General features: G+C 41.0%; 1 protein-coding gene and 1 long non-coding RNA gene across 4 annotated transcripts; one reads left to right on the forward strand and one right to left on the reverse strand.

The window, feature by feature from the left end:
• The first annotated feature begins 3,609 nt into the window (after positions 1–3,609).
• LOC310765365 (riboflavin-binding protein-like) lies at positions 3,610–13,613 on the forward strand. The gene is made up of 5 exons (XM_083620219.1): positions 3,610–3,792; positions 4,602–4,701; positions 6,058–6,186; positions 11,161–11,272; positions 13,213–13,613. The coding sequence occupies exons 1-5, from the start codon at positions 3,651–3,653 to the stop codon at positions 13,456–13,458; spliced, it is 729 nt and encodes a 242-aa protein (XP_083476345.1). The 5' UTR covers positions 3,610–3,650; the 3' UTR covers positions 13,459–13,613.
• LOC310765368 lies at positions 7,507–18,987 on the reverse strand. Of its 3 annotated transcripts, none has more exons than XR_014549542.1 (3): positions 14,981–18,957; positions 7,814–8,940; positions 7,507–7,714 (listed from the first exon to the last, which is right to left on the reverse strand). It is a non-coding gene; the product is annotated as an uncharacterized lncRNA (long non-coding RNA). The 3 variants fall into 3 exon arrangements; XR_014549543.1 differs by having other exon boundaries at positions 7,507–8,397; positions 8,872–8,940; positions 14,981–18,944; XR_014549541.1 differs by having other exon boundaries at positions 7,507–8,940; positions 14,981–18,987.
• Positions 18,988–19,473: the final 486 nt, after the last annotated feature.

The raw sequence follows: 19,473 nt of genomic DNA on the forward strand, positions 1-19,473 counted from the left end.
GAGCCACACTGCAGGGGGCGGGGAGACGGAAAGGCGAGGGAAGACGCGTCGCGGAACAGCTTGGATGGCGAGGGGGCGGGGGCGGGGCGCAATGCATGATGGGATACATGGAGCAGTGCTGTATAAGTGCAAGGCGGCGCGGAAACCTTTTCTGTGTGCGGCTCCGTAATGGTGCAGAATGATCCCGTGTTTTCATCCATCACCCTTGCCCAGCTCCACTCGCCTTCCCCAGTAGGGCAACCCTGCTAAAGAGGGCTGCCCCCATGTGCCTGGCTAAATGGTGGTAGCTAATTGGTCTTAAATCCAATTCGAATCTGGATTACTTTACTGGTTATAAATTATGGAAATAATGATGGGCAACCTGTTAACATATCCCAACTGATATTTGTGACTTCAGCAGCTATACACAGAGTGCTATCAGTGTTTATGCTGCTTTATTAAGATGACATGTTGCCTGTTTCTGATACAACAGCTGGCTTTTGGCCACTGAGCACTGGTGCCAATCTGTCACAAAGGTACATCCAGAAAGACTCCGTTCCCTAGACTCTTTAAGTACATTTTTAAATGTTATATGAAAAGGCAAAGCACTCTAGATTCAGAACAAATTGCAGCAGCTTTACTTTGTTCCATATCACTGCCCACTCTGGCCACTCATAAACAATGCAATTTGTAACTTTAAATAGGAAATAAGCCCAATTAAACCTTCAGCCTGGCTTACTAGTACCAAGTAAACATACTCATAGAATTGTGGAGTTGGACCATCTAGTTCAACCCCCTGCAATGCAGAAATCTCAACTAAAGCATCAATGGCATGATATGGCCATACATAACTGGAGTAAAATAAAAACTGAGTTTCTAGGAGGGAAGTGAAACTCCCTTCTTTTCACTGTACTGTAATGCAGCTATATTTAAATGAAAATCTAATAAAAATTGCAGTGATTTTCACAGTTTGTAGCATCAAGGTACAAATTGCTGCCGGAAGGTAGATATTACCAAAGTTTCTTTCACTGTTATTCTCAGACCTCCTGTTGGAGCAATATGATTGTCAGGAACTCAAACTTAAGCACTATAACCAAGCATTGGCTCCTTTAAAAGCTTCAGGATCGGACTCAGTGCCTCTTCATGCTCTTCCAGATTTGCCATCCTTTCGAAACAGGCTGTTCTCCCCAAGCATGGGGCAAAATAAAGAGCAGATATGAAATCTTATATTGTGTGCTTGCATAATCACCTTCTGTTTTGCTCTTGTGTAGCCCAAAGTGTCTTGGATTTGGGTTTTTTTTCTGGAATGACATTGTATATATATATATATATATATATATATATATATATATATATATACACACACACACACATACACACACACCGTATTTTTCGCACCATAAGACACACTTTTTCCTCCTAAAAAGCAAGGGGAAATGTCTGTGCATCTTATGGAGCGAAGCCAGCAAGAGCCGCTGCCACTGTCACGCTCTGCGCAACTCTCCCTTTAAAGCAGCTCTGGCTTTACAGCGAGGCAGGAGGAAGGACGGACGGACGGGGCTGCCCTCCATCCCTCCTTAGCTGACTAATTCAAGCAAAGGGAGCACGCGTGTAAGTGGCTCTTGCTCTGCTTGCTTTACAATGAGCCAGAAGGAGGGACGGAGGGCAGCCCCTTCCACCCCTCCTCCCAGCTGACTGTAATTCAAGCAAAGGGAGAGCCGCTTACACTGCTCCTGCCCCGGTGTCTCCTCCTCCTCTTTTTGCTCCGGTTCCGGCAAGGCAAGGCAGCTGCCCACCACAGGCATGCACAAATGTGAGCTCTTCCTCTCTGTTCCTTCCTTCCCTCCCTCTTCCAACTTGAATAAAATTGGGGGGGCAGGTAAGCCCCACCTCACATACCGCAATTCAGCCTTTCTTAACCTGTGGGTCCTCAGATGTTGTTGAACTACAACTCCCATCGCCCCTAGGTAGCAAGGCCAGAGCTCAAGGAAGATGAGAGTTGAGGGATGATGAGAGTTGGTTCTTACTGCCACTGTTGACTGCTGCTCACTTTACATGATAGTAATATGATTCTGATATACTGGTTGTTTATTAAATAGATTAGTACAACATTTGATTTAGAATATTTTTTTTCTTGTCTTCCTCCTCTAAAAACTGGGTGCATCTTATGGCTGGGTGCGTCTTATAGAGCGAAAAATACAGTGTATCTATTCTAAAACTTAAAAGCTAAGCAAAACAATCCATCAGATATTAGGAAGCAGTGCTTCCCTGTCAAATATTAACACCTTGACCTGGTTTTTAAAGTCATCTTAACTTGTAGTTGGCCAGGGCACAGTGAGGAAATTGGACTCTACTTTAATTCTAATGTTTTAGATGGGTTTCCAGGGCAAACGTTTGCAAGCTCTTAGAATCTTGGACTCCTGAAGCTGAGGCTCCAATACTTTGACCAAACTGCAGGAGGCAGTGGAAGACAGGAGTGCCTGGCGAGTGCCTGGCGTGCTGTGGTCCATGGGGTCCTGAAGAGTCAGACACGACTAAACGACTAAACAACAACAAAGAATCTTGGGCAGCTTTACCTTTTGGAAAAACTGGAACTTAAATTCAAGCAGACTATTTAAAAACTAAAATGAGCAGTGCAATGGTCAAATGCTATTGACAGGTAGTTATAGTTATTAATACAGTTAATTATAATATCCAGGATGGTGGCGGTGGGGGGGGGGAGCTAGGAAAGATTCACCCTCTGGAATCCTGGAAAGCTACTACCAATCACTGCAGATGAATTGGATGTACCAATGGTCTGATTCAGTATCAAACAGCTTCCCATAACAGGCCTGCATAACTTGAGTCAAGAGCAGACTACCATTGGCTTGATAAATCTCTTGGTTTTGCTGTCTGGCTAGGACTGCAAAATCAAGCTTTTAGCATCCACATGTTTAAAAAAGGGGTGTGTGTTCTTAAGCATCTGTCAAGGCAAAAAAATGACTTAAAATATGTTTATGCTGTTTTTCCACATGCTCAAAGCAGCAGAACTGATGAATAAACATCACTTAAATCAAACAATGAAACCCAAAAAAAGTCATACAATGAAGCCTATACAAAATAACAAAAAATAATAATGGCACTCATTGACTTCCAACTTACCCAATGAATCTCATAGCCCTTGACCAGACATGCCAAAAATTAACTAGGCCCTATAAAGGCCCTGCTCTAACTTCTTAGGTTAATGTGTGGTACAATATGGCCGAGCTGCTTCTGAACCTTAAACTTCAATTTATCTTCCCTGAGCAGCATTAGGTCACATTGTGCAGTCTGTTCTAGAGTCTTCTGACAGACTACTGTTGGAGACAGGATCCTAAACTATGCCTAAACTAAGTTATTATGCCTTTGCTGCAACTGACCCTGAGATAAGTCTGTTAGCTTTGCAAAGGGTCAGGGAACTTTTCTTGGCAAACAAACTATGGGTTACTGCTGACCGGCAATGCATATATAGAGAGAGGAAAGAAAGAGCAGCAGCATTTTGTGTTCCAGCCTATCTCAGAGACGAAAAAAGCAAAAGAGGTGTGTTATGCCCTACATTTATTTCTGAAAATTTAATGGAGCTTGCTTCCCACCGCCCCCAAATTCTTTGACCATAATGTACTATTTCCATACAGGACAACGGCAACGAGAATATGCTAAGGTTTTCAGTGCTCCTGTTCTTCGCTATCTCGGCAGTGTCAATCAGCGGAAAGAGGCAATGTCTGGAAGGAGCAGCTCACAAGCACAGACCCAGCCAGGAGAATAACTTGCACGAATGCACCCTGTATTCCAAATGTAAGTCCCGTGAAACCTGTGAAATATTTGCAAACTATTTAAGTTAGCCTTTACATTAACTAGCCAGCTCTGATGCCACCCATATTAATTTGATGCCCTGAAGAATTTATTAAAGTTAAGTTTTTATATTGATATATCAATATATAACCAATATATCCAACGGCACAAGAAAAGTCAGCTGCCCAATTGGTTATTTGCATCAATTGGATTTTAGTGAATGTGTGTGTTTTGGCCCACATGTTGAAATCTTATTATCACTTGCTCCAGGAATGATGTTAGGTTGTTGTAATTAACAATGTGTGATATCCTGTTTATGCCTGAGCTTTATGCATCAGGGTTTTGCTTCTAAATGGGGCATGCACTGGGTGGAGTGGGGTAAGAACTGTCTTTATGAATTTGTCAGTATCAACAATTTCAGCTTATGTTCATGATTTCCACAGGGTCCCCCCAAGTCTTTTTTTAATATAGAGATGATAAGTGAACTGAAGGAATGAAGCTCACATTCTTTTGCATGAAAATAAATCTGTATTACTGTATAATTTTAAATCTGTATAAAGTTAAATTATCATTTCCAATATCAAATTTGATTTTGAAGTATTTAATTAAGATATTTCCTTTGTAAATTTTAACTTCCCAGTATTCTTTTGGTTTTAAAACATGTTTTTAGTAGCATGTTTTTCATTTTACAAAAGCACATGAAAAATAATGACGGAACTCACTTCCCATTTTTAACTAAGGGACCACTGTGGGAACTTACGTTACAAAGTAAACCTTCAGAATGAGATATATTTGTTTTTAATTCCCCACAGCCTCTTGTTGCTCTGAAGACATTACAAAGGAACTAGCTGATTCACCAGTGATTAAAGTAAATACCACCTATTGGAACCGATGTGGCAATAACAGTAAATTGTAAGTGACTTGCCCTTGTTCTTTTTCTCCAAGTGCATTCAAATTTTTTCCTTCATTCAAGGGTTCTTGAATGAAGCATAACTTTGTGAAAAGCACAGCATAAGGCTGCTGCCCTTTTGGGGGGTATGGCTTGTGTACTTTTAACAGTAGCATTGCATGCAGAAATGCATTGGGTTCAGTTATGCGTTTCATGACAGTGCAGTTGTTGAACTGTTGAAAACAGGAGCCATTGCAGAAAAAAGGTTGGAAACCCTACTTCCATATGCCAGAAGCATCCCCTCTTTTTTGACTGAACACTTACATTTCATTGACTTTAATATATTGTGTTATTATCGGTGCACAGCAGGTATACACAGGGGAAGAGTTTATTGTATGCATTTTAAAATTTAAAAAATATATAAAAGTAGAGGCTCACTGCAGAATAAAAAGCATTTCTGCATCAAACCTATTTATTTTTGTTGAGTACATGGTTCACAACTACCCCCATCATCTTATCAAACTCAGAGCAGCATTCAACTAAATTTTAATCAGAACAGATCTATTAAAACTAATAAGTATGACTAAGTTAGGTCATTAATTAAGTGAGCCTATTTTGAGTAAAACTCATTATTTGAGTAAAACCTATTCTTCAAATGTGGACCCTTGTGTAGACAAAATGTTACTATTCATGCACCAGAGGGAAATATTTAGAGGCTTGGGGATCCCTGAAGTTTGCAAAAGTTCAATAGTTCTTAGGAATGTTGACCAACTATTGTTTGGGATGGAGGTTTGAAAACTGAGGCGGGAAGGTGAAATGGAATAGAGTATCCTGGGAAAGGACAAAGCTGGCTGGCTGAAACCCTAAGTAGGAACACTGAACACTGCAAGACTGTTGCAAATAACACTTGCCTGATAAGGCACAATGGCAGAATCGCCATAGAAGTGGAACAGATGCCTGTGGATAGTATGTGTTCCATAACCAAATAAATTCTATTACAGAGTGTCTGACCATTTAAGTAGAGGAAGTAGGGGAAGTGTTAGGATAAAGTAATGGCACATTATTCTCCTGTGTATTGTATACCATAAATACATGCAGGTCTTGAAATATGTGAGTGCCAGGGGCTGAACGGCAGAACTCTAATTTTATTGTAAACCGCTTTGAGATTTTTTCTTTAAACTATAAAGCGTTACAGAAATGAAATGAATAATAAAAATAATAAATAATGTTGCCTTGGTACCCTAGCCTAGCCTAAAGTGTTGCATTCCAATAAAGTTCTTTGGAAAAATGCAGGCTGATCTCCTAGAGCATAGAGGCAGCCACATATGCAATGCTAGGTGTTTTTCATGTAATAACAATGGTTATTTCTAATGCAACAGATGTGAGAGCTATCTGAAGAAGATAGAATGCTTTTACAGGTGTTCACCATATATTGTACATTGGGCACATCCCCACTACGCAGCTGCTATTGTGTCTGTTCCCATGTGCCAAAACTTCTGTGATGACTGGTAAGTTGGGGGTTATGCTTCTCATTTTAATAAAACAGTATCTTTCAGCCATCAAATGCCCAGGTAAACAGGGAAGTTATAAAATTCCTCTTGACAGTTAACAATCAGGGTGACAGACACACCTCAGTGTGGTTGATAGAGAAGCAGGCACTCTTGATTCTTAGGTCCCAATATATTTAGGGCTTTGTATGCTAGTACTAACACCTTGAATCGGGTATGCACAAAACCTTGCACTGACAGAACGTTCGCCTTAGCGCTATTTTGAACACAACCCTGACATTCCCACCACCCCATTACATCCCTGTGCCTGTTTTACAACATGCCCCTTATTTTAAGATAAAGGCAAACAATACAACACACATGCCAGTTCTACTGATGGACAACTTTATTCTACAACACTTCAGCTCTGTAGAACTGATGACAAAATTCCTGAACATCTTGCAATAATCTAGAGAACCACACAACAAGCTCCACATGTACAGTGGAGATTTGAACTTCTGTTTCTTGACAAGAAGCAGAGGTTGCTGATAGACTTCTGTTCAAATAACAGAGTTACAGATCCCACAGGGCATGTTCAAGACCTTAGATGGAGCTTTCTGGATTGATGTCTGCTCTCTGGGGGTGGTGTTCATTTGAGCAGACTTGTTCCCAAATGATAAAATATTAGTAGTTCCTCACACCATGGACAATATATTGCACCTATCACTGGCCATCATCAAATTCACTGAGGAACACTTTGAAAAGAGAGTGAGGAACAGCAAGCAGCACTTCTAACACTGCTCTGGCACCCCAGATACCACTTATCCACAACACTTTAACCTCTAGGTTGACAACTGGGGGACCAGGTAGCATTCTTCAAACAGCTGGATTTGACCTAGGGTGCTCAAGTTATTGACCCACAAATGAGTCTACTTCAAGCTATATGCTGGGAAAGCTTTGAACAATGTTTCTACTTCTCCTGTATACCCATGGCGGAAGTTGCAGAACTCTTTTGTTATATAGACAGTAGAATCTGTTTAACATACTGCATGGCTAAGGATATCCCCATTCCCCACATCCTACAGAGATCCTTATTTCAAAATCCTCTGAACCTTTGTTGTAAAGGGTAATTTTCACAGTGTTCAGAAGAAACAAGAACTTGACTTTAAGGGACATAAGGAATCTTACTTCAAGCTTTCCTCTTTCTTTCTAATGGCTTGGAATTTCCTGCACCAAAAGCTCATTTTTCAGTATATATGTGGACTTTGGAGAGCCCTTAGGGGTAGCTTCCCTTTCCAACCCACCTGCCAAAGAGTCCTTGGACAATTACAGAGGAAATGGTGAACTTGACACATTTAATAATTCTCAGCACTGACATAAGGATTTGTTTTAAATGAAAACAGATCTCTCTGGTGAATCATACTTTGGGAAAGTACATTGCTTTTGTGTTACTATTTCATTTCTTTGACACTGTACACCATATGGTTTTTCTCCAGATATCATTTTCTCCAGCCCTCAGTATACTTTAAAGCTGGGTCATCAGAAAGCACTTAAAAAAAAATAAAAGGCAAACCAAGTAATTGATAAAGTCTCTACTTTTCTACACTCTTATTTGGAAGTAAATCCAACTGAAATAAATGGGACTAACCTCTGAGTGTGAATGCATTCTAGTGGGCTGCAATCTAGTGACTATTTTATCATTTGTTGGCAGCATGGAAGTAAGTTTGTCAGATCCAGTACAAGGTGGGCCTCCAGAGTTTTCAATAGTTTGACCAGGCAGAGATTAAACAGAGCTTTTCCTGTCATAGTGCTAGAATGAAAGGAGAAGCTGTGCTTGTGACATATCCCCCTCCTGTACAGTAATTAAAGTAGTTCCCTGTTGGATCTAACGATCACAGCTGCAAAATAACCATCCTGGAAAGCCAATGCTCTTGAGAGCTCTTGAGAAGGGGAAGGAGCTACAGAAGGAAGAGACAGCTGTGTGCATATCCTGCCCTGCCCAAGCCTTCAAAGAAGCACTAGGGGAAAGAGAAAGTGTGCTGTTAATTCACTATCCTGTCGCTCTGAGCTGGAAATGAAAGACAAGTCATTATATTGCCCATGGTGAGGGCTGTGGAAGGGAGCAGGCGATTAGTCTCTGATCCTGTTCCCACTTGAGAAAAGGATCAGGGACATGCTGCCTTCTCCTTTCCTTTAACCTTCTCTCCCTTTGTCTGACATTGTTGAAATGTCCTTTAAAAAAACTGAGCTAGAATATTAATCAGAACAGGCGTTATATCATCCCTACTTGTGTTGACAGTACATAGCCTTGAAAAGCGGAACTTTAGGCAAAAATTCAGCAATGACACACATGTCGCAAGGAATATTGCCAGGCTGCAACATGGAGAAGCAATAAAGACTTCTTTAGTCCTTTCCTTTGTTAGTCCTTTCACCTACTCTGCCCACCGCCAACTCCCATGAGCCAACTCCCATGCAGCAAGCAGTGGAGACACAGACAGAGAGGCCAAGGAAGAAATAAGTGTGGCAACTTATTTTCTTGCTTTCTCAGTGGCTTTAGAGAAAAGGTGGGGAAGCTGGAGTCCAGCCACATCTGCCCTTGCTGGCTGGGCTGATGGGAGCTGGAGGCCCACAGCTTTCCCATCTCTGCTTTAAAGCTGCAGTGTAAATTTCAACGTCGTCACACCAAGTCACATCTAAATAGCAAACCTGCTTTGAGAAGATCACCCTGGCATTAGCACATTATCGCAGGCACTGCTTATAGGCAGATTTTTACACCTGTAAGAAATGAAAACGTTACCTTTAGGAGCTAATCTTAATTTCAAAATCTTATTTTAAAAGATGCTAAAAATTGCCTGGAAGAGTCAACTGAGATGCTAATAGGAGCCTGCAGCTCTTGGAGTTTCTATTATATTTATATATTTTCATGACCAGACAGGAATAATAAACTAAAGAGATGCCTTTATAGCATTTTAAACAATAGATTCTTCTAGCAAACCATGATCTAAGGTAGTTTTTATGTCGCCGTCCCCTTTTAATTTGTAGTTCTTTAAGATTAATTTGTAATTAACCTCTTTAAACAATATTAATTTTAAAACTATTACCTTACTGACAGGAACTAATCTTTCCGCTAACCGTATTTAAACTTAGGCTTGCTTCTTATTTATAATATTAATGTGATTATACAAAATGGACTCTTTGATCCCAGTCAGAAGTTAGGGGGGTTGCTTGAGTTTTGCCAAGGCAAACTTCTACAAGATACAGGCTAAAAAGGCTGGCAAAAGATGAAAGGAGGAGGGGAGCCAATGTTGCTAGTGTTATTATGACTCAAACATATTTTTTCATTAATTTCCATGGCAACATAACCATCATACAGTGTCAGCTTTTGAAAAAAAATGCTATAAAAGACACAGAATTTTAAAAGTGTGTTCATATCACATCTTTATTTTTAAGCACAGATTGCATTCATATAAATGGTGTGACTAAAGCCAAATACGAACTTATTGACCTGGTATTTGTAAACTATTACAGTGGTACCTCGGGTTACAGATGCTTCAGGTTACATATGCTTCAGGTTACAGACTCTGCTAACCCAGAAATAGTACCTCGGGTTAAGAACTTTGCTTCAGGATGAGAACAGAATCGCAGAGCAGCAGCAGCGGGAGGCCCCATTAGCTAAAGTGGTACATCAGGTTAAGAACAGTTTCAGGTTAAGAATGGACCTCCAGAACAAATTAAGTTCTTAACCCGAGGTACCACTGTAATTTGCTGAGTACATAAGAAAGAACTGTGCTTAATTCTGTTAAAATTTAGATACATTCTCTTGCCAAACAAGAAATCATGCTTCAAAGTCCAGTTTATGCAAACATGTTATTCTTTAAGCATTTTCTAGCTGAAAACAAGGTCAAAGGAACTGGTTCACCTGTTACTGAGGGCCCCTGCAGACAGGAATTTTAGTCTGTATTCAAGGTGATTTGTGCTCTTGTGGGTATCAGGATGGTCATATGTGATCTTGCATTCAGGGCAGTTTACACCATCAAAACACTCTGGATCACACAGCATCTGTTATGAGCTTTGTGTGGCCCATAGCTTCCCTACCACCCAAACGTTACTTTTCAGATCACAAAAGTTCTAGGTGTTTTTTAATCCAACATTTATAGTACTGTAGTGCTTGGCTACTCTGGCAATGCACAGACTTAAATTTGCTTCTTAGTGATGTCACTACTTACACATACTTCCTATTGATGCCGTTTTAGTGGAAACAACTGAACTTTTAGCACAACAAACACACAGAATCATAGAATCTTAGAGTTGGAAGGGACCCAAGGGTCATCTAGTCCAACCCCCTGCAATGCAGGAATCTCAGCTAAAGCATCCATAACAGATGGCCATCTAACCTCTGCTTAAAAACCTCCATGAAAGGAGAGTCCACCATCATCTTTATAATCTTTTTTTAAGGGGATAAGGTTGCACTAAAGTGGGATGCCACAATGCTGTGAGGAATACAGGCTCATTCACTTCTACTGGCATTTACTGAGTTGGAAAGGAGAGGTGGAAAGGAGAGGGATTTTGTGTGTGAGGTGTATAGGACCCTGTTACTGACCTTAACAGATTGGAGAACTGGGCCCAAACTAACAAAATTAATTTCAATAGGAACAAATACAATGTTCTATATTTTGTTTATAATTTTCACATTTACAAATTTTCCACATTCACGTTCACCATACAAAAACAATACACAAGGTTTTACACTTAGGCAGGAAGAACCAGATGCACAGATATAAGATGGGGGACACCTGGCTTTCCAGTGGTACATGTGAAAAGGATCTAGGGGTCTTAGTAAACGACAAGCTTAGCATGAGTCAACAGTGTGATGCAAAAGCTTTGAGCTAATGGAATGGAAGCAAATGCTATCAGCCCAGCCTACACACCTTCCTCTGTGTTGATTTATGAGAGATGGCACATAAATCAGTCATCTATACTTTCTTTACCTTGCAGGTATGAAGCTTGTAAAAATGACTTCACTTGTGTTAGCAACTGGCTGACAGACTGGGCAATTGATGAAAAAGGAGAAAACCACTGTAAGAACGCGTGCATCCCCTACCACGAGGTAGTGTATCATAATGAACCACAAACAGTGCACCTATGTGAAGGAGCCAGAAGGCTACATATAGCTCTGCATTCAACACCAGGGATCTAGTCTAGTAGATGTTCCTTCAACAAGAAAAAACTCACCTACTCAAACCCCACCGGTATTCCAATGTCCTTTAGTAGAACTTGTGCACAGTAGTAGAGTAGTAAAGATTAACAATAATCTGCAACAAGTCACTTAATTGAATTTCTAAATTGTGACATCCATAAGATAAATTCTAAACCATGTGTTAGAATGAAGTGATGCGTTATTTGTTAGAAATAGATATATCTAAAAATATGTTTTCCAAGCTTCCAATAGCTGACCTACTTTTTCTGAATTAAAAGAGAATTGTTTTAAGAGTGAAAGGAGGAGCTTAACACCTGTGTTTGTGCACTGCTGTGAACTTTCATTCAGAAGTCATGTCCAGAGTGATCATACAAAGACACAAAAATTCAACCTTATCTTAAAGAAAATAATTCTGCTTCATCTGCATTGGAAGGAATTGACAGTGCAATACTTTGCATGTCTATGCAGAGGACTTGCTCCTGGAGAAGTGGAACTAACATAGCAGACTGAATTTATCTCAAGCACCTCTGATGCAGAGACATAAGTTAATTACCCAGCCCTAGTGGAGGCTGATTGAAAGGAAATAAAGGAAGAGCAGTGAGTACATAGAGGGCGTTTGTGAACCTGCTTATTTCACTAACAGTCCTCACTTTGGGAATCGCTGATCTAGATTAAAAGGATGCAGGTTTTGTATTTATTCCTAACTTTTACATTGCACCTTTCCGCCAAGAAACTCAAGGCATTATGCATGGTTCCTCTCCATTTTTATCCACACAATGACTTCCATGTCCTGCCCAATCACATCCCAAAGTATGTTACTGCTTCTACATTTGGCAAGACGGAAAGGGGCTGTGTATCTCAGCTGGAGATGACTGGGGTGACATCCACACCATACACTTAAAGAACATGGCTTCCCCCAAAGAATCTTGGGAATTGTAGTTTAAGGGTGGTGAGAATCAAAATTATGTGAGGGGTAAACTACAGTTCCCACGATTCTTTATTTAAAGTGTGCTTGAAATGTATGGTGTGGATGCGACCATGCTTCACATGCAAAAATGTCCATACTTCAGTTCCTGGTTAAAAGGATCAGGCTAACTAGTGATAGGGAAAACCTCTGAGAGCCTAGAGCATGGGTAGGCAAACTAAGGCCCGGGGCCGAATCCAGCCCAACAGCCTTCTAAATCGGAATCAGCATGTTTTTACATGAGTAGAATGTGTCCTTTTATTTAAAATGCATCTCTGGGTTATTTGTGGGGCATAGGAATTCGTTCATTTTTTCCCCCAAAATATATTCCAGCCCCCGACAAGATCTGAGAGACAGTGGACTGGCCCCCTGCAGAAAAAGTTTGTTGACCCCTGGCCTAGAGAGCAATTGCCAGTCAGAGCAGGTTAAAAAATGGGCTAGATGGAAACACTGTATAAGCCAGCTTCCTATGTTCTTGTGGAAGCAAAGAAAATTGAGATTTCTGTTTGAGTTGGCTCACAGCTGAAAATAAAAGTGACCAAGATCCAAAAAGAATAGAGCTGGACAGTGCACTGAAGGAAGAGGATTTGTCTCTTTATTTCCATTGCTTTTACCTCATACAGTAAAGCAATCAGCCGCTCCCCCCCCCCCCCGATTTGTACAAATGGCAGAAAGGAGCAGTGGAGGGCGAGTGCTATGTGCCCTAAATGGGCTGTTATTAATCCTGGACCAAGCTTTTCCAAGCATGCCATAGTAGAAAGATCTAGAGGAGGAGGAACATGTGGCCCAATTTTGCAAAGCTCGTGTGTCATCGAGAGCCATTTCATTTTGTGTCTATTGCATTGGATGTCATAAATTTAGACAGTTTTGTTTCTCTGACTCCTAGATGTATAGCAATGGGACTGACATGTGCGAGAGCATGTGGGGAGATTCACTGAAGGTAAGTGATTCCCCCTGCCTGTGCCTGCAAATGGATGAGATGGATAGCAAGGTCGTCAAGCTCTTGGAGGAGAGGGCCACCGGTAACAGTAGCAGCAGCAGCAGAAGTGATGAAGAGCAGTTCTGTCGCCTCAAGTTGGACAAAATAAAGAAGCTGAAGGAGCCGAAAGAGGAAGGTGTGGAGACATTCTAAGTGCCAGGGTTTCTTTAGGTTTTAAAGTGATGCATGTTGCACCTTTCCACTATTAAAACAATACTCAGGGTGGCCATCAGCCACACACACAAAAATACAATAAAGTGACTGAACAATTAAAATAACTTAAATAAATTAAAAGCCTGAAAAGTAAACAGTGTGGCAGATCATGAAAGCAACAACCACCATTAAAAATGCCATGGCTAACCGAAAGCCTACCTCAAGAAAATGGCCTTCACTTGGTGGCAGAAGCTAAAAGGAGAGGGAGTCAAACAAATCTCCACAGGAGAGAGTTCCATCACAGGGGGCTGGCACAGAAAAGACCCTGTTGTACATCATCAGTCAATGTCAGGATCCACAAAGGGGCCTTTTCACCAGATCTGAGAGTATGGGCAAAATGGCATGGGAGGGCAGCAATCGTTAGGCATCCTGGACCTGAGTCATTTAGGGCTTCATTTGTGATAACACTTTGAATTGTCTAGATGTTGCTGGACTACAACTCACATCATTACTGACTATTGCCCAAGCTGCCTGGGGTGATAAAAGTTGTAGTCCAACAACATTTGGAGGGCACCATGTTGACTGCTGTAGATAGTTGCTGAAGCCACTGCTGTAGCTTGTTGGGTGCTGACTCTAGTGTGATTATTTCAGTTTGTCCTGCTCTCTCCATTTGGGAGAGTAGGCCACTTCATCAGTGTTCTTCAGCCTAGGGTCCACAGATGTTGTTGGACTTCTAACTCCCATCATCCCTGACCCCAGCTGGCTGGGGATATGGAAGCTGAAGTCCAACAACATCGGGATACAAGGTTACATCATGCTGAAAGGCAACATAAATCAGCTGCTGGCTTAATCCCTTCACTCATTTACTTACACAGTGCATAACAGAATTACAAAGCCGGTTAATGAATACACAAGTGAGCAAGGAAGCAGTGCACCTGCAAATCCTAATGAATTGCAGAATTGTATTATTAGGTTCTTTCAGAAACCACTTCCAGCTCTGTTTAGCTGTATCCGTACTGAGTGGGTTTCCATGGCAACCAGACGTAACTGCACTCTTCACTAATCTGGTCTCAGCCTCCTAGCAGCCCTACAAAAGGAAGTGGGATAAAGCTCCAGGCTGGAGATATCGGCAGTTTTAACAATTCCTGCCTGTTACCTTTGGCATATGTCACTTGATTTGAACTCTGGAGTTCTGCTTGCCTTCATTGATTAGATACTTAGCAACAACTGAAGTCAAACCCACACCATACATTTATCCCAAAGACCCATGGGAACTGCAGTTTGTTGGGTGTTGATGGTTGTTAGACCCCCCCCCCAAGAGCTACAATTCCCAGCACTATTAACAAATTACAAAATATGACCTCTGACTAACAGTTTTAAAAGTTATATTGTCATTTTTCATAATACAAGGGTTACAGACATAAGCAGTGAAAACAACTGTAAAAAATAATAATAAGGATAAGGATACAGAAGGGAGGGAGGGAGAAAACCAGGAAAAACTGAGTGTGGAATTCAACATTACCATAATGGCTGCTCTTGGGAGGTCTGCAAGGGGTGGAATGGATAAAGTAATGATGGCCCTCTAGTTCCTTAGATAAAAACAAGAAAATAGAAGAGCAATTGAAGGCTTAGCTAAGCATGAAATAAGTCAAAAACCTTAGGTAACAGTACCCTTCCAAAAGACATATGAGAAGCCCAGTATTACATGCACCTCTATTAATATTTGTGAAAAAGGATATCAGGTCTCTAGCTTTGACCATGGACAATTTTCGAACCTGCTGGGTGTCTACTAAAAACCTTCCCGCTCCAGAAGTAATATTGGGATCTACCTGATCATCCCCAGGATTTTCAGTTATCGATATGAGAGTCAATAGAACTCAAGATACTATATAGAAGCCTGCTACTGTTAGGAGGGACCAGAGTGGGCAAAGAATGCCCTAGCAGTAGCCAGCGCTTGCTCCAGGTTTGAGAAGGCCCTGGCCAGTGTCCTCTGGTGGGCCCTCTTGTCACAGATTTAAAGAATTGTAGAGTTGGAAGGGACCCTATCTAGTCCACCCCCCCTGCAATGCAGGAATCTTAACTAGATCATACATGACAGGTGGCCATCCAACCGCTGCTTTAAAACCTCCAGTGAAGGAGAGCCCACAACCTCTGGTAGCAATCTTTTCCCACAGGCAAACAGCTCTTTCAGAAAGTTATTCCTGATGTTTAATAGGACTCTCCGTTCTTGTAACTTGAATCAATTGGTTCAGATCCTAGTCTTTGAAGCAGGAGAAAACAAGTCTTCTCCATCCTCCATGATATCCTTTAGATATTTGAAGATGGCTATCATATCTCCTCTCAGTCTCCTCTGGACCAGGCTAAACATACTCATTTCCCTCAACCATTTCTCATAAGGTCGCCTTACACGTTACAGGCAATACTTAGAACTACAGGTATGTGGAGCCGGGTCTAGCAGCTTCAACTGATGGCCATAATGAAATAACTGGCTCTTAACTATTGGAGGAAATATTTTTGTTATGAGGGAAACATTGACAAAACTTCTGTCAAATCTTGCTGGCTATTTTGTGACACTAAAGCTGGTCCCAGTGAAGGCATTGCTCAATTGTGGATTTTGATTGTTTCCCCAACGAATCAGTACAGTTTCCTCTCCTTTTTGTGTGTGCTGACTAAACAGTTACTACAGTTACAAGCAGCGTGAATCCTGAGAAGATAAATATGTGTGTGTACATATTTTTTCTTTGACTCCTCTGCAGCTCTTGCAGTGGGGGACCACACCCTTTAACTCCCGAGCCCTGCTGTGTCCCTGGTTTACCCCAACTCTGGAACGGACACATTGAATCCTTGGCAAATTAAGCTTTTGAGTCTCCTCTCACTCAACACAGCTGTGATCAATTAATTACACAGACTCTAGAGTTAATTTCCTTGTTAAGCCATTTTCCTTCTCAAGAAGGTGATTGTCCCCAAGGGGGAAATGAAATGTACTGTAACTAGCGTAATGTAACACTGAGGTTTTACAAGCAGTGCTCGGGATGTTTACTCATAAAAACAAGCTGCCTCAGTGGATTGTATCCAGGCTTAAGAGTTTAAACAACACTGTTCTCAGCTATACATATCAAATGTAAAACTCCTATAACATAGGAGAAAGATTTTGTAGGGGCTCTGGCAAGCACAGCTTTTATGTCACAGTCCTACAGGCACTGGGAAAGCTGCACATGGAGCCTGCTTTCCCTCTGTAGTTTTGTTGTACAATTATGCTCCCATGTGCAGTTTTAGCATTGGGTTAGCCATATTCCATTTCACTGTTCTTGTCCGGACAGTAATGCTCCATGCCAGATTCTCTATAACGGGGATAGGGAACCTGCAGCCTCCAGATGCTGCTAGACTGCAACTCTCATTGATTCCAACCTGCATAGCCAAAGATCAGGAATGGTGGGAGTTGTAGTCCAACAACATCTGGAGGGCCACAGGTTCCCCACTCCTTCTGTAAAAGATATAATTTTAGTAGATGCAGCCTATGCAACATTGCTGCAGAAATCAGAAACACACACTGTTCTTTAAGTCTTCAATAATTTTATCAGGGATGGCTATTAACCAAGTCATAGGCCACTTGGTTCCCAAATCAATTTATTTATCTTCTGGCAATCCTGCCAAATAAAGGTATGGTAAAAAGCTTCTTGACCGAAACTAAAGTTGTTCTTAAAACATTCTAACAAAGAAAGTATCCACATTGTAATGCTACATCTCTCCTTGTATGGGGTGCCCCAGCCATGAGCCTGCAACTGCAAACCCCTCTTATTGCTTGATAACATGTGATGGAGTCAGTGTGTGTGGCAAAATACACTTGTGTGTGACAGTAGCTCCCAACAACAAAAAAGCTGGTCACCCCTGCACAGAAAACTTCAAAATGTAAAACATGGAGCTATGTTTTCTGTATAGTCTGCAACTTTTGAGAACTTTAATTTCAGAGAGGCAATCTAGAAACCTCAGTACATCAGCAAATCTTTTTACTGGTGACTCAAATTCTAAACAAATGGTGTCACTGGAAAACCATTGTATGCTTTAAGAGAAATGTGTTTCCCCAAAGTTGCCTATGTCCCTTTGAGAAAATTAGTGAGAGAAATATTGAACATTCTAATAAGTAAATTTTTCAGAAGAGGGAAAGCAAAGGATTTAAAGGCAGGAATTGTTAAGCAAAAATTGTTATAAATGAATAGTAAAAGTGTTTCTGGTATCAGCATGTAAATCTGGAGCAAAAAAATGCATTAGGTGCAGCCTGTCATTCACCTGGTATGTTTTTGCACTGACCAATTTTATAAATCCTTTCTTATGAACCTCATACTAGTGGGAACTAAACAGAAGAGTCCCCAGCCCTTCTATTCTGCTGTGACATTGTTCCCGGTATTCTGACCCATTATGCTACAAAGCTAAACAAATGGAATATGTTGGTTTTTTTTTAGTAGATTAGCTACAAAACCTTAATAATGGAAGCAAATGTTATTATGGGCCACTTCCACAATTGTTAACCCTCCTCCTATATTAATCACTGTATTTAAAACATGTTGCAGTTGTGCCCCCTGCTGGAAGCATCCACCTCCTGTTGTATTACTTGGAGAAATGTTAAGGATTCCCTCCTACTGGGATGATTTGTGGTCTCCATTATCAGACCCCAGGAACTGTAAAAGTGGTGTTAGGTTATCAAACCCTCAAGAGTCAAGTTTCAAACAGTTGCAATCAGACTATTGCAATTGATCCATGTGCATTTCAAAGGATCATGATCTTGTGCATTTCAAAACTGGTTAAATCACTTACTTTAACCCAGGGGCAGGGGAATCTGTGGCCCTCCAGATGATTTTGGACCCCACCTAGCCCCAGCCAGCATGGCCAATGGTAAGATATTATGGGAGCTGTTGTCCAACAAAATCTGGAGAGCCACATGTTCCTGTTCTCTCTATTAAACAGCACTGTCTGATAATATGTCCAATTGATATGAACATCTGTGGTGACGTGTGAAAAAATAAATCTTAATCTAAATAGTATTTCAGTATTTAAGAGTGCATTTCTGCATATGATAATGTTTGCATTTGCTAGTTAGGACAGAGACCAACTATAGAAACAGTGGTGCAACATTATTTCAAGTACGAAGTTGAAGCCATTATAAGTAAGGGAAATTTACCCTCTCTTAACACTTGTAAGGCTTACAAGAGCTGCCATTTTCCTGCAAGCCCTGTCTTCTAAATAAGTTAAATTATACAGTATACTAATTTATCTCATTTTTCATTTTAAAAATGCAAATGTTTCTTCTCTTCAGCATCATGACTCCTGAAGTGACCAGATTGCTTGGCAGTAGGTCTGGTGTATCATGATTGAAGTAGTATGACTGCCAGGTGTAAGAGCAAACAATGCTCACTCACTCCAGTCAAGGTGCATAGTTAGTCACAGGAATCAGGTGAGGTGAAAGCATGACAAATCATCCACATACACCCCCAAAACCACTGAACTTTCGCACCATTAGTAACTGCAGATATATCATATATTTTTACTTACTGAATTTTCTGCAGCAAGTGGAAATCCAGACTAAATGTAAAAAAAAAAAAAAAACAGTAGTATGGGCTGCCATTATGATGATGACATGTGCAACATGTGAAAAATGTGTGAGCACGTGCACAAGCAGCACCAATTCCACAATGAAGAAAAATAAGGATTGCCACTTGCGGTACAGTATATGCAGAAAATAACTTGGTGTGTGCATTGTTCTCAGGCAAGCATACCACAGGAAAAATGCATAAAATGCTAGGAGAATGGGAAGGCCAAAAATAAAGGGGGTGGGAGGCAAAGCTAACATCCCTTGAGAAACACGGGGATTCTTTGGTGTCCAAAAAGAGCTCGCATGATAAGATAGATAAAGGGGTTGACAAAATGAGGCAGAACTCTGCTCTGAAGCTGAGTGGGCGAGGCATGGGACTTAACAATGGTGTCATGGGGGGCACCTGGTTGCGCCCCTCAGAAATGTGT

This window comes from Podarcis filfolensis, assembly GCF_964270895.1.
Source record: "Podarcis filfolensis genome assembly, chromosome: 6".
Taxonomy (NCBI): Eukaryota; Metazoa; Chordata; class Lepidosauria; order Squamata; family Lacertidae; genus Podarcis; species Podarcis filfolensis.